The 25739-nt window shown below is 41.0% G+C and overlaps 1 protein-coding gene across 6 annotated transcripts; it reads left to right on the top strand.

Annotated features, from left to right (window-relative positions):
- The first annotated feature begins 220 nt into the window (after nt 1-220).
- Nucleotides 221-22580, top strand: LOC135208001 (uncharacterized). 6 transcript variants are annotated; one of them, XM_064240091.1, is made up of 4 exons: nt 221-362; nt 13638-13814; nt 15267-15418; nt 17693-17799. In XM_064240091.1, the coding sequence occupies exons 2-4, from the start codon at nt 13669-13671 to the stop codon at nt 17731-17733; spliced, it is 339 nt and encodes a 112-aa protein (XP_064096161.1). In that variant the 5' UTR covers nt 221-362; nt 13638-13668; the 3' UTR covers nt 17734-17799. The 6 variants fall into 6 exon arrangements, with proteins under 6 accessions (XP_064096161.1, XP_064096160.1, XP_064096165.1 ...); XM_064240090.1 differs by having other exon boundaries at nt 249-415; XM_064240095.1 differs by lacking the exon at nt 17693-17799 and adding an exon at nt 18611-22580 and having other exon boundaries at nt 250-415.
- Nucleotides 22581-25739: the final 3159 nt, after the last annotated feature.

Here is a 25739-nt window from a genome sequence, read left to right as displayed (position 1 = left end):
ACAGTCATTTCTTTTATATTTGAAATTAATAGGCTGTCTTCAGGGAGGCACCCACAGCATTCGTTGTTATGATTTTCTCACGAATAACTGAGGAAAATAAGAAGCAACTTAAACATGTCAGGAGATTTGATAATGACATTTTTTTAACGGCGCTAACAAGCAGTAAACTACTTTGTTTACAATAACAAACCCCCATCCCTCCCGAATCCCGATAACAAACCCCATTCTCCGCCCCCCCCCCTTCTCCCCGACTCACGAATGAGGAAAACTGAGCACAAAATTCGAATGCTGAAGTATGTCAACACCGCCACCCAGCACTACATCGTGTGGTGAAGCTTTTGTTGATCTTTGAGTTGTGAAAAGTGCGTTCATTGTTAGTGATCATTAATGGACAGTGTCTGATTAGTATCTGAAGGTAATGTTAAATTATTCTGTACAACTTTGGCACCTAGGTATCGCGATTGGCACCTGAACCGCAAAGACACTTGTTGCTACGTACTAGGTACCTACCTACCTACCTAGATAGGTAGTAGGTAGCAGCCTAATTGGTGGTTTGGTTGACAATCCTTGTTCTGATTGAGGTGTTTAGTGTACTACCTACCTATTTGCTAGGTAGTGATTAGGGGTAGTTACCATATAGGTACCTATTGTGCATCTGATGTCTACGCCATTCCCTTACGACGACCCTGATTGGCTGTTGATTCCATCTTTCCTGAGGGACACTTTTGAAAGACATTCCTTAGGAGAGGTGGAACATAGGCTAGGTACAACCTGCCTATGTGAAGTCTCGAGAGAGACTGAGAGTTTCCAGCCCTGTGAGTGGCTTATCAACAGCCAATCAGGAGCGTCGTAAGGAACTGGCTTAGCTAGACATCAAATGCACAGTTGATGTGAATCTACTACTACCTACCTATAGCCTAGTAGTAATTTAAAGTTGAAATTATTGTAAGTCATAGTACTAGCTTGGTACCAAAGATACCTTTTAACTTAACCTTCTAGTCTAGCTATACAATGTTAATCTTCCAGAAACTTAATGTACCTAGTATTAGGTACTACCACCTAATTGTCAAAACAGGGTGAAAAATGAATTGTATTAGCTATTTTAGTACTTGACTGGAATGCACCTCAGTGCCGTGGTCAGTATGGTTTGGCGTGTCACCTCACTTTCCACGAGTTTGATTCTCGGGCATTCCATTGAGGTGTGAGAGGTTTGTGTTTCCTGTTGTTGAATAACCAGTGGTTCCATGTAACGTAAAAACACCATACAAACAAACAAACTTGACTGGAATATTATTGGGGAGGCTGATTCTGCAGAAAAGCTCTGTAGGGCTGCGTATTATAAGTACCAACCCATAGGGAATGAACGTGAAAACATAGTAGTAGGTAATTAAAAGATGTAAATCCCTTAGATTGTTTCAGTAACTTTTCATGTTATCTCATGTACCGAGTTAGCAGATAGTTTAAGTATGCTACTACACCATTTTCTAATACTAGCTATTCAGTGAAAAAATGTTATCACTACATTACCTTGCAGTGCTCTTCTGTAGAATTAGGGTAAATGCCCGAATGGCGACATAGTGGCCACCGATCCGGGAATGCGGCCATCTTCCCTAATAAGTACTTGAATTTGCCGCCATGAGCATAAGCCAAGAGTTGTAGCCCATCTTGGCAGAACACTGAGACCTCTATGTTCTTCTCGAATAATGGCATAGGTAATTCAAGCACTTTTTCTGGAAGTGGCCGTGTATTGAGAGAGGTGGCCGCTAGACTATGTCACCATTCGGTCATTTACCGTAGTATCTTTTTGCTTTGTTCTGAAAACTCCCTAATAGGCTAAGTGACTGAGCGGCGACGTAGAGGCCACCTCTCTCGGAACACAGTCACTTCCCTAAAAAGCGCTTGAATTATGCCATTATTTTGTAATTTAGGAGAAAGCACTTAGTTCGAGAGGAGTGAAGAGGTCTTGATGTGCTGCCTAGATGGGTCACAACTCTTGAATGATGCTCATGGCAGCGAATTCAAGTACTTTTTCTGGAAAGTGGCCATGTACCTTTAGAGGTGGCCATTATATCGCCGCTCGGTCATTTACCCTATGCTTAATGCCAAAAACATACTAAAATCTGTGATATATTTGCTGTTGGTCATTTTTTCCCAAAACATGACAAATTTTCTAAGACAACTTGTATTTTTCATAGCTACAAACCTGAGGTCTTAACGTTAGGATAATTTATAGCACCCAGCTGGATCCGATTAAAAAGCAGATGAAAGCAAGGAATCTTGTGATATCTGGCAACGCATGTGTAGAGCGGGTGAAGAGTGGTCAACCACCGCTTATCTACGCCAGTCTTTCCCAACTCAGAATGACTTGACAAATAGAGGGGCGGCTAGAGGTGGGCAGTATAACGTTAAGACCTCATGTTTGTAGCTATGAAAAATACAAATTGTCTTAAAAAATTTGTTATTTGTTCATATGCGAAACAAAAACCCTCAAGTCTTAACAAATAGACAGACTCGTACTTGGAGGGAGGTATAAGACATCCTAGACCAGCTGGGGGCCTACCCGCCAGTCCAGCTCTCAAAAGAAATAGTTCATGGAGAGGGACTGAAGCCCGTTGAGAAGCTAGATACATTAATATCTAGCCACTCAGAACATGAGTGACGTACAATGATATATGGGATAACCATTGTATAGGCAACCAAAGAGAAACTGACTGTCCAATACAAACCAAGACACTAGGGTTTGTAGTACTCCCGACTCCTCCTTGTCCAGGAGCGGAACCTATGCTACTAAATAGTGGTAAGATATTGTATATTTGCACGACCACACTACCATTAATGACTACCTCACTCACCTGTATCAGACCAGTCAGCAAATGACGTGTCTATTCCTTAAACCGCCCGAAGGAAGAAGGAAAGGTACAAGAGAAAGAAGGAGACCAGCCAACTCACTCATTCTCTCATCCACACAATCATCTTAGGTAAGATACAAAGGTGCCCCGTTAAGGGCAACTATGAGTTACACAACCTGTTGGGCAGCCACCACAGGACCCAGGGAAAACGTGTCCATAGATCTGTGGGCAACATCCTTAAGATAGAAGGAGGTGAATGTGGACTGGCGTAACCAAGTACCAGCGCTCAGCACTCTATGTACAAGCCAAGTTCTTTTTGAAAGCCAGAGAGGGACCAATACCCCTAACGTCATGTGCTCTAGCCTGTGCAGACGTGGTGTGGAATCATCAAGAGTCAAGTATGCCTGTCTGATGGCTTCCCGTATCCAAAAAGAGATAGTATTCTTAGATACCTCTTTCTTTGTACGGCCTGTACTAACAAAAAGTCTGTGGCAGCATGGTCTAAGGTGGCCGAGAGTTCTTTAAGATAGCAATGCAGGTCCCGAACAGGGCACAACAAAAAGCTCTTGAGCATCACCACCCACAAAGTCAGTCAGTGAGGAATGGAAAACAAAAATAGTGAACCTGTCATCATGCACCGAGGGATTTGGGTCTTGGCCACGAATTCCGGGACAAATACGAAGGACACTGACTTCCAACCCCTGGTGTGCTTCACCTCATAACTCAGACCGTGGAGCTCTCCTACCCTCTTGGAAGATGCCAAAGCCAGAAGGAAAACTGTCTTGAGCGTCAGGTTCCTGTCAGATGAGCGACGCAAGTGGTCATATGGACTCTTAGTTAAGCTCTTAAGCACCAAGGATACATCCCACGTTGGGGGCTTGAGCTCTCTAGGAGAACTCTACTGCTCAAACCCCTTAACTAGCAGGGAAAGTTCCCAGGAAGAGGAGGTGTCAATACCCTTAAGGCGTAACCCCAAACTCAGTGCCGCTTTGTATCGGAGTGTATTCCTCTGCCAGTGGCGTCTCTTTCCCCCTCATACAGAGGGGAAGCCGTGATGTCACCACCGCTTGTGACGTCACTCTCATCGATGACATATCTCCCAGTTGCCTCCTCCGATCTGCCTCGCTTAGCCGCGACGTCATCACTGCCGCCCAGTTTGCAACATCTCCCTTCCTTGTCTTCGGAGCCTTCTCTGGCACATCAGTCTGAGGTCATATGTCAGGCAGTGCTTCAGAGGCTGGACTCTGTATTGGATGTGAAGTTGGCTGCCTTATCGGTTGGGAGGACGGGTAGGAAACGCATTGCTTCGCCCCCGCCTTCCAAGAAAGAGTGCGCATAAGAAGTTAGTGCTGTCTTCCTCTCCCTCTTCCCCCTCTACGCCTTGTCAGCGTATCAAGCATTGGAAGGCTAAGGACTTTGCCCTTCCTTCGCCGTCGAGGGAGGAACAACGCGTATGTGTTCCTGAGAGTGCTGTGGTTTCGGGCAGTGTTAGTGGTGTGTGTTCTGCAGGGGTTGCTTCGCCGCTGAATCCCGAACTTGCAACCCCCCCCCCCCCCCCCCCCCCTTCCGTCCTTGCACATCGCGAGCGTGTTGCATCCTCCCCTGTCCGTGAACGTGATATTAGTGCTCCTTCTTCTCCAAGGCCTTTTCGTCGCCGTAAAGATCTGAAGGCACCTGTCAAGAGATCGAAGGTGGTGAGCACGGAGCTGGTGCAGCTGGAGTGTTTGTCTGCCTCTCTAACTGGTGCTCCCAAGAATTCGACTATAAGGGATTCTCCGTCAACCTCGAGTGCTGGAGTTTCACCCCCATCTCCCGCATGTACGGCCGCCACGCCCGTGGCCATTCATGGACGTCTGGAGTCACCTGTTGAGGTAAGTGATGTGCCTAGTGTTACAGTGGGTCTGTCTCGGAGGCTGACGCTTGGACCGAGCCCAGATAGGTTAGTAGGGGTTTCGGACTGTTTGGCTGCTAACCCTCTTGTGATGAAGAAGGCGCATTAGAAGAGCCTACACATCCTCGTCGTCGGTTGCTGGTGCTAGAGCAGGAGGAGGGAGACACGCGGGAGTTTCTGTCTTTCTTTTCGGAAGTTGTTGATCTCATTCGTGGGTTCAACAGTTTGGAAAGTAGGACTCAGGCTCGGTCGTCTTACACTCCTTCTTGCTTGGAAGCCTTGGTGGGAGCTACGTACTCAGGACCCCAAATCATCTCTTCAGCTGCCGTTGTCGGGGCACGTTCTGTCGGTCTTGCAGAAGGTTAACGCCTCTGTTTCTGACTGGGACGGTTCACTTCGCTCTAGAGGCTCTACCAAACTACTACCCTCACCTCTCACAAGACATAGGAAGTACTATGCCACAAGCTCAGCGTTTTTGTTGTCACGCCACCTGAAGCCGGGTTTGACTTTGGAACAGGTGAGGTCAGTGGCTCCGTCCTTGTCTCTGCAAGATGCCTTAGCTTTGGAATCTACGGCGGCCTCCATGTTGCAGACGGTTTCTTGGCTGGACCTCTGGTCTGTGGTGATTGCCAAGGTAGCTTCTAACAGGTCCCCTGAAGGGTTGGTGAGTGCCGCCTCACTTGCCAGTCTATTGCAGTCCGGGCAAGGGCGGTTTTCTTATTTGGCTCACCTCAGTGCCAATTTATGGGCTAATCTTCTTCTGGTTAGGAGGGACGCAGCTTTGTCTAGGATGGAGAGGTCGCTCGGCACCGAGTCTTTGCTGGCCTTGAGGAATGGTGATCTGTTGGAGTTGCAATTCTTGTTTCCTCGGACAGAACTTGAAAATGCGATAGACCGACGCCAGGCTGACACCAAGGACTGACTAAGTCAGAGTCCCACCCTTGGAGACGTCCAGCCCCTCCTCCTCCCCCAATCCAGCAGCAGTCGAGAAGATCGTCGCCTGGTAGACCATCGCAGCCCCGAGTTTGGCAGGGCCTTCCCATTCGACACAGCCCAAGTCTCAAGATCAACGCCCCTTTCGCTCTCATTCCTTTAAACCAAGAAGAGGCTCCAGGGGCAGAAGTTCTTGGCTCTTCAGGAGGAGGTGCAGAAAATGCTGGACAATGATGCGATAGAGGAAGTAGTGCGTCCGTCCCCGGGGTTTTACAGTCACATTTTCTTGGTGCCCAAGGCGTCGGGAGGATGGAGGCCTGTGATAGACTTATCACCTTGAATTGCTTCATCAGGAAGACACGGTTCAAGATGGAGACCCTGCGCTCGGTGTTGGCAGCCGTGAGGGAAGGCAACTTCATGCTGTCGATAGACTTGAGGGATGCATACTTCCAAATCCCTGTTCATCCCACGTCCAGGAAGTTCCTTTGCTTCTCTCTGGCGGACAAGATCTTCGAGTTCAAAGTCTTGTGCTTCGGGCTGACGACAGCCCCTCAAGTGTTCACAAGGGTCTTCTCTCTCGTGTCAAGTTGGGCCCATGCTCAGGGGATCCGTTTGCTGAGGTACCTCGACGATTGGTTGGTCTTGGCAGTTTCCAGGGAGAAGCTGCTGCAAGACAGGGATCGTCTTCCTCGGTGCTGTCTGGACCTCTACATATTAGTCAACCAGGAAAAGTCGAACCTCGTACCCACTCAAAGGATTCTCTACCTGGGCATGGTCATCGATACGACAGTGGCAAGAGTTTTCCTGTCGGATCAAAGATTGGAGAAGTTGCGGGCTGTAGCGCGCTTTGGAGAAGTAATGATAGTTTATATTTGACAACATCTATTGAGTTGTTGTGGGTTTGTGGGTCTCAGGTGGTTGGGTTGTGTTTGGTTGTCGGTGGTGGTTGTGTGTCGGCTAGCCTATAGCCTATATCCGGCGGACAGCACGGCCTAGCCCTGAGTATCAGAAGCCAGAGGTGAGTACCTGTATGTGTTTTGTGTGTTTGGTATTTCATTGAACCAATTGTCCTGCAGGTTAAAGGTAACTTAAAGGGGAAAGTGTGAGTGTGGGAAATTTTGTTAGCTGGTATGATTAACGTAACTGTGAGGAGTTTACTTGTTTTTACTAAGCTTGTGATCCCGCCACATTATTTTTTGGCGCCCGAACAGGGACTGCTGGTGTGGCAGCTGCAGGACGATTGGTCTAGGCCTGTGTGTGTGAGTGGTGAGAAAGTTTGGGATGGAAGGATTGTCTGAGGTGGAGAGGCTGAAGGAGGAGTTGAGGTTGGAGAGGGAAGTAAGAGGACAATTGGAAGTGGAGAATGAGAGGTTAAGGGTAGAGTGTGAGGAGCTGAAGAGCTAGTTAGAGGAAATGAGAGGAATGCTAAGGAGTGCAAAAGTGGAAATGAAAGAAGTGAAAGGAGCGGAAGAGAGAATGGTTAAGAAAATGGAAGAAAAATTCTTGGTGATGATGAATGCAGTGCAGGAGATGATGAAGGGGTTCATGGGAGAGGGAGCTGTAGGAGGTAGGCCTACTAGGTCTTGTGATAGGCCAGAAGTGGTAAAGACTGGAAAAGCGAGTGGATGAAACAACGAGTGACGAAGGTGACTTGTTTGTGATAGGTAAAGGAAAGAGGGGAAAGAGACAGGATAAGGATAAACCTGAGGACAAGAATAAGAAGGGGGCTGAGGAAAAAAAGACGACTAAGGGAAAGAAAGCTAGTAAGGATGACAGACAGGATGAGACTAGGAGTGAATACATTGGGGAAGGGTTCGAGAGTGATTTGGATAGCGGTGAGTGGAAACAGGTGGGTAGAAAGAAGGGTAAGAAGAGCGTAATCAGGAGCATGGATGTTAGTATGGAAGTTGATTCGCTGTATTGGGACGAGGTTAAGAGGGATCAGAATGGAAGTAGCGGAAGTGAGAGTGAGAGTGAGCGGGAAGTACGAAAGGCTGTATATATGAGAGAGATACCTAGATGTGCAAAATACAAGGAATATGGTAGGAGGGACATAGGGGATTTTTTTAAGGCATATGAGAGGTATTTGAGGCAAAGTATGGGGATAACAAGTGAGTTTGGGCAAGAGAGTTGGGTAGCTTTTTGACGGGATTTTTGTTGAGTTATGTTTTGGGGAAATTGCGAGTAGGTGGGGGAATGGATGAGGTTAGGGCACACCATAACCAGCTCCGTAAGTGGAGGGAAGTACCACTGTATGTTCAGGAGAATGCAATGAGTGAGTGGTTTGAGGGTGAATAAGTATGAGCCGACTGTCGGTGAACAAGTTGGTCTGGGAGATCGACAGTTGGTGTTGGTTGAGAATGGAAGAAAACAGAAGAGTGTGGAGAGAGGAAGTGGAAGGAAGAAGTGTGAACGGCATGGTAAGGGGGTTGGTGGTAGGGTGCAAACGGTTGATAAAGCGTGTGCTACGGCTGACTTTGGGGGAATGAATGATACTTGTAGTGTATGTGGGTTTGAGTTGACAGGGACAAATAAGACTTCAGTGAGAAGGAAACTGAGTATTGAGGAGGTAGTTGATAGGATGGATTAAGTCTTTGCAGGAGTTTGACAGAAGTATGGATGAACTGAGTGGTTTGGTGGCCGAAATCGGGGAGATGTTGGAACCAGAGTTAGAAGACATCGTTGAAGTAGTGAATGGAATTTGGGAGGATGGTAGTGAGGGAGATAATGGGAGTTTGAAAGAAAGTGGTTTGGAAGAAGTGAATGGTGATGTAACTGAAAGAGTGTATGATGGTCCTCAAACAAGATCCAGGGGGCCTGCATCTGAGCATCCTTGGGTGTTGCGAAAGGCAATTTAGTGTGGATGTTGTGAGTGTAAGGAGACGTTGTCAAATGTAATGGGGGAGGTAAACTCATCACTACCCCATACACCTGTAAAAGTCGCATCAGTCAGCTCATCAGTGGGCAGGTTCTTCTGAGAGTCCTATCTTCCCTGGAGAAGCTTGTCCCTCATGGGCGTCTTCACCTTCGGTCTCTGCAATGGAGACTGGGGGAATTCTGGTCTCCGGCGGGGGACTCTCCCCTGTTTTTGGTTCCACTGTCTTTGGAAGTGAGAGAAGACCTTCATTGGTGGTTGGACGACCGGAATCTATTGAAGGGCGTCCCTCTGCGTTCTCTCCCTCCGGACTTCCTTCTGTTCTCAGACGCCTCCCTCGCAGGTTGGGGCGCGCACTTAGGCGGCCTCATTGCTTCAGGCGTTTGGGGTTTGGAGGACAAGCAGCAGCATATCAACGTCTAGGAGTTGAAGGCGGCTTTCCTGGATCTGGAGGAGTCTCAGGGGATGGTAGAGGGTCACTCTGTCGGTCTCATGTCATTAGCCTACGTGAACAAACAGGGAGCCCTGGTTTCTCAGCAACTTCATGCCTTGACCGTCGAGCTTCACCAGTGGGCAATCAGCAATTCAGTAGAGCTCTCAGCCAGGTATATCCCAGGGAAGCGGAACGTGGTCGCAGACAAACTCAGTCGCCGGGATCAGATCCTAGGGCGCTAGAAATTATCCTATTGTTAAGACCGAGGGTTTGTTCGCGTATGAACAATGGACCTTTTCTTTTATAAATGTCATTGCATATACGTATAGGTATACATATACAAGATGAATACGTACTGGAAAATGTTATAGGTGTAATAAGAAGAAAAATTGGGTTTGCGGTCTATGCCCTTCTACCCAATCAGATGTTGTTCAAAGTACTGATTTTGCTTAACAGAATTTTACCTATAATATTGAAAGTTTGCACTGAAAGTCAAGAATATTTTTTTAGTTTTAATGTTTGATTCATTTATTATGTTAACGATAACATGCATACTACTTTATTTGTTGTTATGTTATATACTTTGACTTAACAAAAAAACAATAATTATTTACTACTTGCAGGAGGTGAGAGAGGACTTGGACTGGTGGCTCGATGACAGGAACCTCTTAATTGGATCTTAGCACTCCCCCTCCAGACATGCTTCTGTTCTCTGATGCATTGACTGAGGGATGGGCCGCACTCCTGGAGGAGTTGCTGACTGCAGGAGTGTGGGACTTTCATGAGAAGCACCTTCACATCAATATCTTGGAGCTCAAAGCAGCCTTCCTGGCTCTAAAGAATTTTGGGATCGTGTGATGGGACACTTGGTAGTATTGATGAGCAACAATACCACAGTAGTGGTATATGTCAACAAGCAAGGGGGGGCTCACTTCTCTCGAGCTTCTTCAGTTGACATTGCAGGTGCATGAGTGAGACATAGCCCACTTGGTAGAGTAGTCAGCCAGATACATTCCAGGCAAAAGGAATGTGATGGCAGACAAGCTCAGCCGCCAGAATCATGTGATAGGAATAGAGTAGTCCCTTCACCAGGACGTGACAGAAAGGCTGTTCAGCCCATCAGGGCATCCAGTCATAGACTTGTTTGCCATCAGGTACAACAGGAAGCCAGAGACCTTCTGCTCCATTGTACTGGACCTGGCCACTGCAGAGGATACGTTCCAGCACCTGAGGGACAACCTCGTGGTACAAGCCTTCCCCCTGTTTTGTTTTATTCGTATGGTGATCAACAGTGTGTCGACCACCTCGAGTCATCAGGTGATTCTTGTGGCATCCAAATGGCCTGAGGCCATTTGGTATCTCGACCTTCTGGCTCTTCTCTCTGAGGCACCGAGAGAGATTCCCTCGTGGCACAACCTGCTGTGTCAACCGCATGTTGAACGGTACCATCAGGCAATTTCTTCCCTGTCTTCATAGCTGAAGGTTATCCACCATCTCTTGTGAGCGAGAGGCTTTTCCCACTGAGCAGCAACAGAGATGGCAGGATACCTCAGACAGTCCTCTGCAGCAGTACACCTGGGAAAGTGGGTTGTTTTCTGTGGTTGGTGTCATAGATGGGGTATTCCTCTGGATGGAGCCACTCTTCAGCAGGTTGCAAATTTCCTTGTCTTCCTTTGCGGAGAGAAGCTCCTCTCAGTTTCAGCTGTGAAAGGCTATAGGACCACACTAGGCCTAGTCTTAAAGCTGAGAGGTATTGATATCTCATCCTCTTTCGAGGTAAAGTTACTTATGAGGAGATCCAAGAGGTCTTGCTCACCCAGGGATCTCAGGCCCCCTTTATGGCATGTGACTCATGTTCCAGAGCCTGACTTGTGCACCATACGAGCCCCTTTGAGAATCCTCAGACAGGGATCTGATGCTCAAGACCTCTTTCTGCTTGCCCTGGCATCGGCGAAGAGAGTTGGAGAACTTCATGGTCTTTCTTTTGATGTTAAACACTGAAGGGGATGGGGATCGGTTACACTCTATTTCGTCCGAGATTTCTTAGCAAAGACTCGGAATCCTTCAGTCCCTAATGCTAGATTCGAGTCTTTTACCATCCCCTCCCTTTGTGACTGTTGGTGATGATCCAGACGAGATGCTACTTTGTCCCATTAGAGCACTATTGTGCTATCTGAAGAAGGCTCGACACCTCCAGCCTGGGTATCGATGACTCTTCGTTAGCACTGGAGGTTCCAAGAAAGAGGTGTCCAAGAACACTGTAGTTCTTTGCTGATGATTACTACAGTAGTACCTCGAGATACGAAAGGCTCAACTTACGAAAAATCCAAGTTACGAAAGCCAATGCGAAAAATTTTACTGCTCTACATACGAAAAGTTTTCAAGATACGAAAGGTTGTTGCTGTAAAGTCCCGAGATTCGCCTGGACCACCGAGAACAATTTTAAAACTCCCGCGCCGCCAACTGAGTAAACTCGCCACCATCCTCCCGCTCTCCCATTGGTTCCTGATGCTAGTCACCCCATAAGGTCCTGCTCTCCTATTGGTCAGCATCTACCCCTTGTGCTTTAAGTATTCTATTGGTAAAAGGTTGCTGTAAATTGAAAAACTTATTCATGCAATACATTTAATAAAAAAAACATTAGGTAAAGATAGAATAAAGAATAGAAATAATGGTTTATTATACTGTTTGGTAGTTTCAGTAGTTGAAGAGAGATAATGAAAATTTATGGCTTATGTGTAAAGTGATTGCTTGGCGATCGTTTGATACTCGTAAAGTTGCTGGGATGTAAACAGACGTTTGGAAGCTTTTTTTTGTTTGTTTATTATAGTTAATGGTTACTTAATAATTATTTGAAATGAGTATATGCAATACATTTAATTAAAAAAATTGTGAATTAGATATCATAAAATATAAAATAAATCAGACTGCCAACAAATACATATTTTTTAGAATTCTTCTTCTGTTTTATTATTACGTAACCTATCGTATACGCACGTTTCATTATAGCTGTCAGTAACTCGGTATCTTCATTAGGTAAAAATAGAATAAAGAATAGAAATGAATGGTTATTATACTGTTTGGTGGTTTCATTAGTTGAAGAGAGATACTAATGACAATTTATGGCTTACTGTGTGCTAGGAAAAATGATTGCTTGGCGCTAGTTCGATACTCGCAAGACGGGTAAGAGCTTAATGTAAACAATCGATTGGAAGGTTTGTTTTTTGTTTGTTTGTGTATTATAGTTAATGATTAATTAATAATTATTTGAAATAAGTACATACTGATTATTTATACATTTTATTGGCATATTCTAAGCTTTTAGCTCTTAGGTTTAGATGTCAGAATCATAGACTAGGCTACAGTAGCAACCGCTAACATAGGCTAGGCTTATTGCTAAGGGACGTATGCCAAAGTCCTAATATATGTAGTAAAAATGGGGTTGAACATTACATGCAGTTGAATATTACTCAAGTATGTACAGTATTTTGCCTTTTTGGAGTCATATTTCTTCCGTCGTAACCCTAGAACATGTGTTTTAGGCCTGGAAATATAATTTACTGGGGTGTTTTTGGAGGGCTTGGAACGGATTAGCCATTTTACATGTAAAATGTGTTCCAAGTTACGGAAAACTCATAATACGAAGGCCGTCTCGGAACGGATTAATTTCGTAGCTTGAGGTACCACTGTACTTATAACTATGAGGTGGTGGTGATCTACTCTGCTGCCGAGCCAAGTGCTCTTTTGTACTGAATGAACTCTGCTCGTGATCAGTGTGGTTCCTAGCCATGGCATAGCACCCTCCTTTCCTGTGTTGGAGTGAGTTTCACAGCGGCCATCTTCTTCGGACGTCTCCTTACCTCCCTGTTCAAAGGCTTCCCGGCCTATGAAGAGGAAGGTAGCTTCTCCGCCCCCTAAGACGTCAAGAAGAAACATTAAATTTCTGAGATAATTTCTATTTTTCCTTTGTGTACAAGCCAAAGCCTTTTATCACATTCATACATAGTCCCCGTTGCAGAAGGAAAAAGTGCTAAGTTATGGCAGATGAGTAGGGGATTCCTGTGCCCACCTACCTACAAGTGACTACCTTGTTACCAAGCCTCAATGGCCTTTTCCAGCTCAGGGCAGGGGAAACTACTGAACAAGCCAAATGGTTTGTACACCCAGGAAAGATCCATATTAAATGTTTGATGAATCTTGAAAATGCAGTACAATTTTTCAGTGAAACGTATCTGATTCCATATTGTGCAAAAGGTACTTCTAATTTTTTTTTAAGGTCAGAATTTAAAAATATAATGCAGATGTGTAATTGTATCAGTATAAATTTTTTAAAGGGCTCAGTGACTTTCAACATGTAGACTTCATTGTATGATATGCTCCCACCTCATGACCCCTTAAATTTTGTATACTGTATCATTGTAAATGGTAAAGTTATAATTAACTTCTAAGATATAGCCAATAATCCCCCCCCCCCCCCCCTCCCCCCCCCCCCCCACCCCCCCCCCCCCCCCTTCCTTGCCAGGTCAACTTCCACACTCGTGTAATCTATTTTACCCAATCCTGGACATGTGGAAGATCTAATTTATTTTAGGTTAATAACTTATTGTAGGGAATGTTGAAGCTTTTTTGTAATTAAAGTTATTTAACTAATTACAGGTTGAATCTAGAAACTTCATGAGCATTCAACATGTATGTTTTGGAAGCAGAATCAAATTTTGCAGATATTCCATATGAAGTAGAAAAAAAGTTGGAAAGTGCCCTAAAAGAAGATGACAATTGGAAAGCTGCTGCAGTCGTTATAAAAGACTGGTTTGCTGAAGAGACAGTATTGAGGTAAGCTCCCAGTGGCAGTATTTATGTCCCTTACACAAGACTTTCCTTGCTAATTATGTGATGATGTGAAAAGTAGGTGTTTTTACAGATTTTATCTGTTGCATTAACTAAAGCCTTGGTACCCAGTTAGTGGATAAATTAAATAATTAATTACATGGTTTGAAAACAAATATTCATTAGATGGTTGAAACATCCTTCACAAATAGGATTTTCCTGTTACCTGCGTCATGAGTTGTATTTTATTTTAATTGTAACAAATGTGTATTGGTGTCTAAACAGACACACATTTTTGTTCTTTACATAAAGATTTAGCTTGCAAACCGGAGCTGGAATAGCCAATCAGCCATTCAGACTATAGTATTACATCATAAGCAAGTTGCCAAAAGATGACTCTTGGGGTTTTGGGATGGTTTGGGGTGTTTTTCTGTTTTAAATTATTTTCAATTTTTTAGAATAATAATTTATGGTATATTTTCATTAGATCTATTAAATTAGGCAGTGAACTGTTAAAATAGGCGGTTAAAGAATTTTTCAGTATTTTAAGGGGAACATGGTATAAATATAGTACCTGGACTTTATAGTAAAAACATGCATTCACAAATGTATACAGTGGTCCCCCCGTATTCGCGGGGGATGCGTACCAGACCCCCCCGTGAATAGTTAGAACCCGCGAATGTTTGGAACCCCTGTAAAAATGCTAAAAACAGCCTATTTTGTTAGTTAAAACTCAAGAAAAACCCACTAAAAATTTTCCTACATGGTTTTTTTAATAGTTTTATCACAAAAAGTGCATTTTATGATGAAATTCATAAAAAAAAAAAAAAAAAAACAGGAATTTGTGGATATTTATCATAGAAAAATACCGCGAATGCGCGAATTTTCCGCGAATAATGCAGGGAAACGTTCCCGAGAGAAATCCGCGAATGTGTGAGTCCGCGAATCTGGAGAACGCGAATACGGGGGGTCCACTGTACAACAAAATATCAGAGTTTCTTTTATGGCGGGGTTGGCTCAGATGCTTTAATCTGTTAGCTCGGTGAGCTACTGTATCATATGTCTTTGGGGCCTTGGTCCATGGTCCAGGTATGTTGGATAATGTTAAGTTCTGGGTAATGGCAATCCAGATAATTGAAGGATTACTTAGGTATATATTTTTTTTTGGCAAAAAAATATCCAAATGCTGTGGACTCTCAGGTTCAAATGCCTGTATGGTATTACAGTAATTTCATGCTGTAGTAGTTTGCATGGAATTAGTCACCACTCTAAAGGCTCAGTTTTTAATTTTTTGTATTTCAACCTTATTATATATATTCTTGGTTTGCAAGGATGGCTTTCATTGGTAATCTGTCTGCTTTATTGATTTAGTCACCCTTTCACCTAGTTGAACTTGCTTTTCAGTGATTTTTGTGAACAGTAATTTAATTGTAAAATATTGTATAATTTCTTTCCTAGCTCTGTTGACATCCGTGAAATGGAGCGAAGGGGCTCTGCAGCAAGGGATTTAATGAACAAATTCATTCAATTGAACTTTTCAATAGAAGATGTTCAATTCGTCCTTACAAAAAGTGGGCTCACAAACATTGTAAATCTTCTCATAACAAATGGTAAGTATAAAATTTGTGTAGTTTTCTTAAAATAATGAATATATACTATTATTCCATTTGCATCTGTACCAGAGAATAATGATTTTTTAAAATATATGTTTTTACAAAGTATGTATATGAACCTCTGTCTTAGGTGTTTCTGTGAAGCGTAAGTTTGTTTGGTGGTTAAGAATATAAAACTTGGTAGTTGTATGGTAAACAAATGCAGTCACTCATCTGGCTGATCTTTCACTTTTTCTTTGGCCTCTATGAAATACAGGCGGCCCTCGGTTAGCGGCAGGGGTTCTGTTCCTGGCTGCCGATGCTAAGTGATTTTTTGACGCTAAGCGATTTTAAAACCTATGGCCACCGCACAATATTATTGGATACAGTGAAGTATGTAATGTATAACTTTTTAAGGGATTTGTGTAAAAGATGCATAATTAATAAAATAACACCATGAATTTTTCGGAACAGTGGCGGACAAGAACGAACATGAAAAAACATCCTCTGACAACGTGGAGGGTAGTTACAAAAGCTGCCTTCATTTGTATCATATTTATGTACAAAAATAAAAATACCCTATACGTAATATATTTTCATACACATTTTAAACTTAAAAGCATGAACAATTATAAAATTGACACATCGATTGCTTTTGCACTTTTTTTTAACAATATTTTCGGAAGAGCGGAAGGCAGCTGCTTACAAGAATGAATATGAAAAAATATGTACGTATTTGATAACGTGAAGGGCAGTTTCAAAAGCTCCCTTAGTATCATATTTCTGGGCAGAATTAGAAATACCTTATACGTAATACATTTGCATACACATTTTAAACATAAAAGCATGAACATTTATAAAATCGGCACATCGATCGCTTAATTTGCACTCTTTTTAACTCTATATTTTTGGAAGAGCGGCAGGCGTTGGCTTACAAGAATGAACATGAAAAAACATCATATTAGATAATGTGAAGGGCAGTTTCAAAAGCCGCCTTTGTATCATATTTATGTGCAGAAATAAAAATACCTATGCATAATACATTTTCATACACATTTTAAAAATAAAAGCATGAACATTTATAAATCGACACATCCATAGCTAAATTTGTACTCATTTAACTCTATGTTTTCAGCATAGAACAGTGTCAGAGGCATATATTTTACCCTAATACCTATGTAATAACTCACAAAACAATTTTTTATATCATTTGCATAACCTTTATGGGCTGAACGGTATTTCTACAAATGTATGTACTTGTTAGACATAACGGTGCTAGCGGCGCTGTTGACCGAAAATTGTGCTGTAAAAATACCTTAAAATGCCTTATTTTTTAATTAATATTTTTTACGACAGCCGCGAAACCGATTCGTCATTGAGCGATTGCGCCGTTAACCGTGGGCCACCTGTAAACATAATGTTCTGCAGTATTTTACTTCAAGTTGCTCAGACTTAGCCATTTTGCAAGGATTATATTTAAAGTTATTGTGTGGATGTTTACTTAAATATAGAGTAATAGAGCATGATCTTCTTGATTCTGTGAACTTGACCAAATCAAGGTCCAATTCAGTGAAAGGTTATAGGAATGGTTGTTTGTGGTAGGTTCATGTTGCCCTTGATGCATTGTAGTAAGGGGTCACCATCCTTTCAAACCAGTGGGAAATATTCCAGTTAGGGAAGGCGATTCAGGCAACTAGAGTGACAGAAAAGATCGTGTTGAAGGGAGCACAAGAGAAATCCTAATTAAGTAAGTGTTCAAGACAGCTTAAATTTTTCTACCCTAGTTGGAGAATGTAGTTCATTACAAAATACTGGACTATATAGTGAAAATAAGAAAGGCAAAAGTAGAAAAGCAATGAAATCACTCGAAACACTGCTACCATAGCTGAATAAATCAGGAAATTATAGATCTGTCTTGTATTTCCTAATGTCAGACACCATTTTTGGGATATTTACATGTATCTTAGAGAGGCTGAAGGATATATTTTTCATAATTCCACCCTAACTGCAGAGGAAGGTTATTTTTTATAAAAATATCAGAACTCGTATATGACCTTTGAGTGAAAAATATAGCTTGCACTTTTTTTGATATCTTAGTCTCATTCTGTGAATTAGATTTGTTCAACCCATGCACATGTAGACATTAAGGGAAATAAAGATGCTAATTTAGTAGATAAAGTTGCATTTATTAGACTATTAGTAATATGTATATAAAAAACTGATTATCTTGAGTAAACAGCAGGCTTTATGGAATATGAAAAGTGATAGTAACACTTGTTCTTTTTATTTTAGAATACTTGGCTCAACATAAATTCAATTCCAATATAGCATAAATGGCTCAGAATCTGATACTGATGTTGTGTTTAGGGGATTTTTATTCCTGGAATGGAGAGTGGTGGCTGCTTTCTGAGCTTTGCATCCATTTTTATTTCTGAGTTTTAAGGTATGTTAAATGTGCTGAAAACTTTCTAACTTAAAATGAAATAGTGTTATTATTTGTATGAGTTATAGATGTGTGTAGAAATTGAAAATTTTTAATATTAGTAGTTCAAGGCGTACATATGCCCTGGAAGCTTTTAACCCAAGCATCCACTGGTATTAGCCAATTAGAATGGTTACTTTTTATGTTGAGCAGATACAGTCAGGAATTAAGTTTGTGCATTTCTGTAGTAGTTTATGAGAGAACGGAAGAGGAGTGCTTAATAATACCACAAGGGCATTTTCCTTCATGTATAGAGATTATTTTCTTACCATCAAGAAAAAGATTGAGTACTGTAAATGATCAGAAAATGGTGGAACTCGCCAGGCAGACTTATCCATGGAAGTATAATTAGTATATACCAAGAGTGTGGGGATGCTTTTATGCTGACAGGATTAGTCTTACTCATCCAACAGTCAATGAAGATTGTTGGTCCTTTGAACAGTGAACCATCTACTGGCTGAATTCTCAAGTCTTGGTTAATTAATACATAGAACTTTTCCTCTCAGAATGCCAAGACAAATAGATGTTAACTATCTTTCAAAAATACTCAGAGAAGTCACATACTAGTTTAGTTTAGTATTTAAATTAATTGAAGAAACTGCTATTCATAAAACTTTTAATTAAAAAGAAGGTATGTGTGTTTATTAAATGTGTGAATTAGTAAATGATTTATATAAAATCCAAGTTATTTTGATTTGTATACAGTATCACCTCAACTTAAATTTCAGTTCGAGTGTCTGGCTCCTGATAAGCAATGAAATCTGTTAAATAGTGAAGAAAAATATCTTGTATCATGGGCTATATATTACCCTATTACACTGGAACCCTATGCTTCAGCACAGAAGAAAGGGAAATTGACAAGAAATGTATGTGAAAAAGGACCAAGAATATTTGAAACCAATTGTGAAAAAATTCGACTTTTGATCTGGTAGATTTTAGCTGCCATATGTTTATAGAGACATTGTGAAGTGTTGTAGCCAAGAGCCTAAGATACCATGTGAAGGTCTAGGAAAACTGACAGTTGAATTGGCCTTGGCAAAAGAAAGTTAAATTTTTTTTAAATTTCGTGTCTTAGATGAGTTAAAGTAGACTGTGCAGTAGTATGGTACATGTTTTTTTTAAATTACTCGTAGGGAATGCTATATGCACCCAAACTGATGATATACTCAGAGGAGAAGCTGGTAGAAGAATTAAAAGATCAAGGTGTGATAAGAATTGAAAGACTGAAGAAGATAAGTGGAGCCTTAGTTCCACTTCCAAATTTAATTGTTACATACATTCAGTTCTACTTGATTGCCTAATATAGTGTTGTCCAAACTGGGGTCCGCGTACCCTTGGGGGTACGCAACATAGATCAAGAGGGTACTTGAACAAACAAGGAACACACACACACAACAGAAACATCCCATCAGTGAACATCAGCCTCACATCTCACACTAAGTTGTGTAAGTAATTTTCAAGCATTTTATTATTAAATCATCATTTTTATTTGTGTAATGAATTTGAATTTATTGACCAACACTCTTATAATGCAGTCTTCTCATAAATGATATACTATTTGCATGATTATCCTAAATAAAACTGAGTTTTGTCAGCCATGGTGAGCAAAGGGGGTGGGGTGGGTTATGTAACAGTAGGAGAAGGTAATAAAGGGTACAATAGGCGAATGTTTGGACAACACTGGCCTAATACATATAATAAAAGGAGCTTGGGTACATTTTAAGATCAACCAACACGTACGTACATATATCTCAAGGCCAAGGAGATGTTTTCATTGTCAAGAATTTGGACATATGTTAGGGTCTCGTAGGCTTAAGCTACAGGGCAAGCCTGCCACATGTTAATTGTAATGAACCAGAGCATGGTGTATGTAATAAAGAAACAAGATATGTATATATTGTGGAAACAGTCCTCCATCATTTTCATCACTTAAGGGGCTCGCTGACACCATATGGCCCCATTACAAAGTGTGACCCGATGCCATATGGCCCCATTATAAAGTGTGACCTGATGCCATATGGCCCCATTGTGAAGTGTGTAAGTGCTTCATTCTGCCTTATGATTGAAGGAATTTGCTTTAGATTTGTACCACTGATTAGATAAGTAATACCACAAAAATACAGGTGGGGAAATAAAAATATTTGACCTCTTAAGTTTATAAATTGTGCAGTGGAAAAAAACATATTGAAACTTTTTGAAAATATGGCCAAAAAAAACATTTTCCATACCTGTAATTATTGATATAGACCCCTGTTAACGGTGGGGATTCCATTTCCTGCCGAGCACTGCTAACTGAAAATAGGGGATAATAACGCTAATACGTAATCTGCTTAACGGTGCTGTTAACCGTTAAGTAGAAATTAGAGCTGCTGACTGTTGATCACCTTCAGAAATCCAGTTGATGGCATTGCTAGACAAGCACTGTAAAACTGGATTGCCAATAACCAATTCTGCCAGTAAGAGGGAACTGCGTGTCCACAGTTATCAGCAATCTGGTTGTATGATGCCTGTCTAGCGCCAAAAATTGAAGTGCACTGATTTCCGGTTATCAGCGCCGATACACATGATACATACCTATCAGAGACGCCATTAATTGGTTGTCGGCACTGAAAATCACCAATTTTTGTCATCAGCGATTTTCGCTTTTCATCCAGCGCCTGTACTACAAGCTGTAAAAGTTTTAATTGAGTTTGGTTGAGTCATCTTGGAGAGTGAAGCATTTACTATTTTTAAAAAAAGTATTTTGTTCATGAGACTTACTTGGCAGATATATATATGTAAGTGTTTACATAATAAAAATATGGAATGTTAGTCCATATATATATATAAAAGTCTAAAACTAAAGAGGTCAACCAGATTGCTTGCAGGAATGTGATCAGACTAGAGACGCTAAAGATGACGTATACAATAAGTATGTAAGCTAAGATAACATGCCGTCACCTGTAGTCATTCAATTGTTTATAAACATTAGTCCAAGCTCCCTGCTTGAGACAACTACCCCGACCTATTATTCAAACGGCCTACGTGATCTGTAGCGTGTCTCATTCGATTGTGTGTTCGTATGAAACTATGTCATCTGATAGTATGTTCATATGTTCGAACTACTGTCTGTTCCTTCATAACTTGTAACAGAGATGGAAGACGGGCAGAACAGAGTTAGCTATCGTCATTAGAAGACCTGTACCTCTTTACCTAAGCTTTATCATGTAGAGGAATAGGATTAGCCATCATCATTGGCAGAAGCGATCAAGCTATCGTCATAGAAGACTTATACGATCATACCTGATCTTCATCATGTAAAACTTCAGAAGAATATACTATTTTTATACCTTGTGTTTTCTACAAGAACCTCACTGAACCATGAGTTTAACACATCGTCGTAAAGATAATACCGACTTCGTAAAGTGATCTACAAAACCCCAGACACTCCATTGAAGATGGAAGTGCAATACCAACCGACTTAGCGTATAGATTATCGCTAGTCTAACATTACCTCATAGGGCGCCTTATCATACAAGGCACAAGCCCTAATATTTGGTGGCAGCGTACCAGAAGAACTCTACAACGTCCTACGAAGAAAAACCAGAATAATAAATCATGTATCATAAGAAGTCAACGACGACGGAAGCAGCAGATTCTTCAAGCAACATAGTATCAGTGAGCAACTTCAGAAAACAACAAGAACTCTTTAACGACGACGAAAGCAAGAGATTCTTCAAGCAACTTAGTATCATCATTAGTGAATAACTTCAAGAAACAAAACCGACGTGTCCTTTTTCCTACGACAACGCAAGCTTCGTCTCTCATTAGAATCATTCAAGAAAACATCGTTAGTGAGCGTTTCCGGCACTCCAAGAAACAAACCGAACGCGTCTGCAGCATCGATCTTTCAAGGGCTCGAATCATCGAAACAACGCGCACGGGGGAAACTGAAGCCAAACCAGGTCGTCCGCTAAATAGAGAAGGAGGACCAGGGCCGTGTGTCGTTATCGGAACACCGTGACTTCCCACAAAAGCAAGCTAAGTACAATTTTTTATTCATTTGGAGTAACTTTGAGTGTTTCCTTTACAGGTCGAATTTCGTTATTCCTGTGGCTGAAGTTACGAGACATTCTTAATCTTACTTTTTTACAGAAATTATCTACATCATTGAGATTTCGCTACTGCGAGTTTTTTATCTTTGAGTGTCTGTTTCCAGAAGTTCTACTGAATTATCATAATCATATACTATGTTAATTTTATCATTTTGGGTGATTATTAATCCCTTACGTAACAAATCATATTAAACAGTGAATATGCGTTTACGCAGTGGACGTCTGTATTTATACAGATGCGTGGATAGGGTCGTTAAGCACCGTAGTGATTAGAAAACACACAAAAAACAAGTGGAACACCCTTACAAATCTATATAAATTAGAGGTAACACTATTTCGGGTCATGACAATAAATGCTCCTTTGCAAAGTCCCGATCGCAGTTTTAGCCTTGAGTTTTTTGAGTTATATAAAATATCGAACCTCAATGACTCAACTCAACTTTAAAAATATGGCTGGATTGCAAGGAATAACATGTCTGTAAAAAACTTTTATCAGGCTAAATGCGCTGACCAGGATCCCTCACTATTTAAAATTTTAGCAAAGAATGAAGTACAAACAGTTAATATTGAATGCAGTAGTGATAACTTGTCTTATTAGTAATCGCTCAGTTCCTAATAGTTCGTCATTCATTGCTTTATACGTAACCAGCAACATAATGCTAAAACACACAATACGTTGCCGATGGTAATAAAGAGAAGGTCCTAATTATTACAAAAAGAAATAGAAACAGTAGCCTTTCAGAATCAAACAAGCAAACTCGGTTACTGTGTCACCTAGTCAAGCGGTCAAGGTCAGTCGAAAACTGCCAGAAGTGTTCAAAGCATAGCAAATTCCACACAATAAGCGACTCTTAGCAGAGTGGGGAAAAGCGATGTTGGTTCATACCATATCTTTTTGAATTAAAAAGGATTTTCCTATGAAACACACGACCGTATAAGTAATCAGAGCAGGTTTTCGTTTTAATTTTAATACATTAAGTTATAATAAATACTGGTGGATTAAGCCCAACTGTACGCGCCGTAAAAATTAGAATATCTTGTTTTATTTTCTTAATACACTAATATCTTGTATTTACGGACTCACCGTCTGTTGTTCGAACTTCCCTAATGAGAAGTCCGGATAAGCGAGCGTTTACAGATACCTCCTATAGTTATAAAAACGTTGATCTGTATGTAGTGTAATTGTAAGATCCATCTAGGGGTATACAAAATATTATCTTACATCCTGCAAAATAAGGCGTGTTTATCAAAGGAAAATCCTATAAACCTTCAAACATATTAAAATCCGTTTGAACAAAAATGAGACAGTTAATCAAATAATAACTTATATAAAGGAACTATACATTTGTCTCATAAATACGTAACATTGTTCAAATGACCCAACAGAATTCTCCACAACCGCAGTCGTACTTTACACGCAAAAATCTCGAGAAGCATGCACCCTCGAATGTCTTAGTGCGTGTAAAAAGACTTTGCTGGGAAATGAAATTTTTAATCCTTCCCGACACTCTGAAATATAACGATTTCCGCGAACAAAGCCCTAAAAAGTATACATATCGTGGATACGGAAGTTATAAATATCGCATTTTTTATTGTTGCTAATTTTTAATCACGCCCAACCAGTCGTGGATGAATCTCTCTGATAATCTATCTAAAGTAATATCCGTAAAGTCATTCAAGCAGAGGTGATTCAGCAGATTTTTTTTTAATTTTCTACCTGAATACCAGGAAGTTTCTCCACTGGCAAGTGATCTCTGGAAAAAAACGGATGTAATTTAACACAAAACACGGTCTAAGGACAAACATAAAGCTATTTACGTACCTTCGTATAGATTCTCAATGAAATTTCAAAATAGAGATAAATGACGAAGTTGAAAAAGTTAGTAATAGGAGTCATTAGGAAATCAAATAAGCCCATATAATTTTTCCCTCAATGTCATGCCATAAAAGATCGGACTTGGCGTATCTGCGTAGATTTCTGACGCTTAAACAAGGAAACGACTCCCGATAGTTTCCAGTGCCATGTACCGACGACATCTTATCTCTGTTAGGTTAGAATAATTTTTTTTTTTTCACCAACTTGGACTTACTTAAAGGCTTTTACCTGATACATTACCTAAGTGATTGTACCTCATATACCGTTTTCAGCACACTCAGGGGACATTATCAATTTTTACATATGCCTCTGGCTTACGTTGCGCCCCAATTACAATATAGTGTTTGGAGACTTTTAGGGGATAACCTACATGCCTATATGGATGATCTTGTAATCTTTTCTAATACCTTAGAAGTACATTCACATAAAGTAGAGCTAGTGCTACAGAGACAAGACAAATAATCTCAGAGTAAAATATCTAAATGTGAGTTTTTTAAACGAACATGTTGATCTAGGTTTTATGTGTCTAGTCAAGGTCTTAAAGTAGTCCATGGTAAGGTGGTGGCGGCTATTCATAACTTTCCGGTACTTATTAACGTAAAAGGGGATACAGCACTTTTGCGCTGTAGTGGGTATTACAATCGTATGTTAAATATGTAACTCTTCAATCATGACAGCTCCTTTAACAGTTCTTACGAAGAAGGGCGTAGATTTATTATGGTCTAAAAAGCATCAACAGGCGTTCGATATCTTAAAAGCGGAATAATGCAGCTCACTTAACTTAAAAAATCCCTGATTTAAATAAGGATTTTTTTTTATTGCAACAGACGCCTCAGACCAAGGGGTAAGAGGGATACTACTTCAGTAATATGATAAACAGTTCTTCCCTATAGCTTTTTTTATTCACGTAAACTAAAGCCCTCTGAAAGTTAAATATGCGTAATAGGCAAGGAAGGGCTAGGTATCTTTAACACTAGTACATTTAAGTTCATAATCTATGGCTATCCTGATAAAGTCCTTACTGAACATGAGTCCTTTACCGAGTTTTTCAAAGGCTTTCACAACAGTCCAAAAGGAACTCGGTGACAAAATGATCATTCAGGTCTTTGGAGCCAAGTTAAGATATCTACCTGGGAAAGCAATTATCATAGCTGACGCATTATCCCGCAATCCCGCACCATACAGCAAAGAACCATTAATTGGACTAAAAGATATAGAAACATCCGTGCCTATTGTTAAAAACCGTATCTAAACAAGAAAATTCCTTAACCCAAGAGATCGCGAGCATTGAATATCTGGGTGGAGCGCAGAACTGATTACGAACTGAACAAAGCAAGAGTCAACAGACATAACCCAAACAATAAACACACTTCGAACGGAAACAGAATCACAGCAGCAATAAACACCAAACAATCAAACACTTCGCAAACGGAAACAGGGTCAGTGGCTAGGCAAAAACAATAAACACTTCGAGCAGAAACCCTAAAGCAAAAGTACATTTAAAGTATGTGTATCAAAATAATGTCAATCAAATGTAATATTATATTAGGTCAGTGACGAGGAAAACCCGAAGAACACAGCAGATGACTAACGACCAGGTAGTAGTAATAATCTTTCTCATACCAATCGTCATAAACTGGTTGCATTCCGTCATCCAGGGTTCCCTCCTTTTTCACAGAAAGCCAAATCACTGTTTTCTGGCCTACAATGCTTACAGATATAAAAAGCACATAACTAATTGTAACACGTGTCATGAAAACAAGGGATACACTAAGACACCTGTCAGTTTAGGGGCCTATCCTGTGGCCAAATCAATCCTTGAAAGAATATACGTAGTTATTAACAGAATTACGAGTCTGACAGAGGGAATAAACACTTCTTAGTGTT

The sequence above is a fragment of the Macrobrachium nipponense genome, chromosome 34 (genome assembly GCF_015104395.2).
Source record: "Macrobrachium nipponense isolate FS-2020 chromosome 34, ASM1510439v2, whole genome shotgun sequence".
NCBI classification, from domain to species: Eukaryota; Metazoa; Arthropoda; class Malacostraca; order Decapoda; family Palaemonidae; genus Macrobrachium; species Macrobrachium nipponense.
This window is presented reverse-complemented; position numbering and strand designations above follow the sequence as displayed.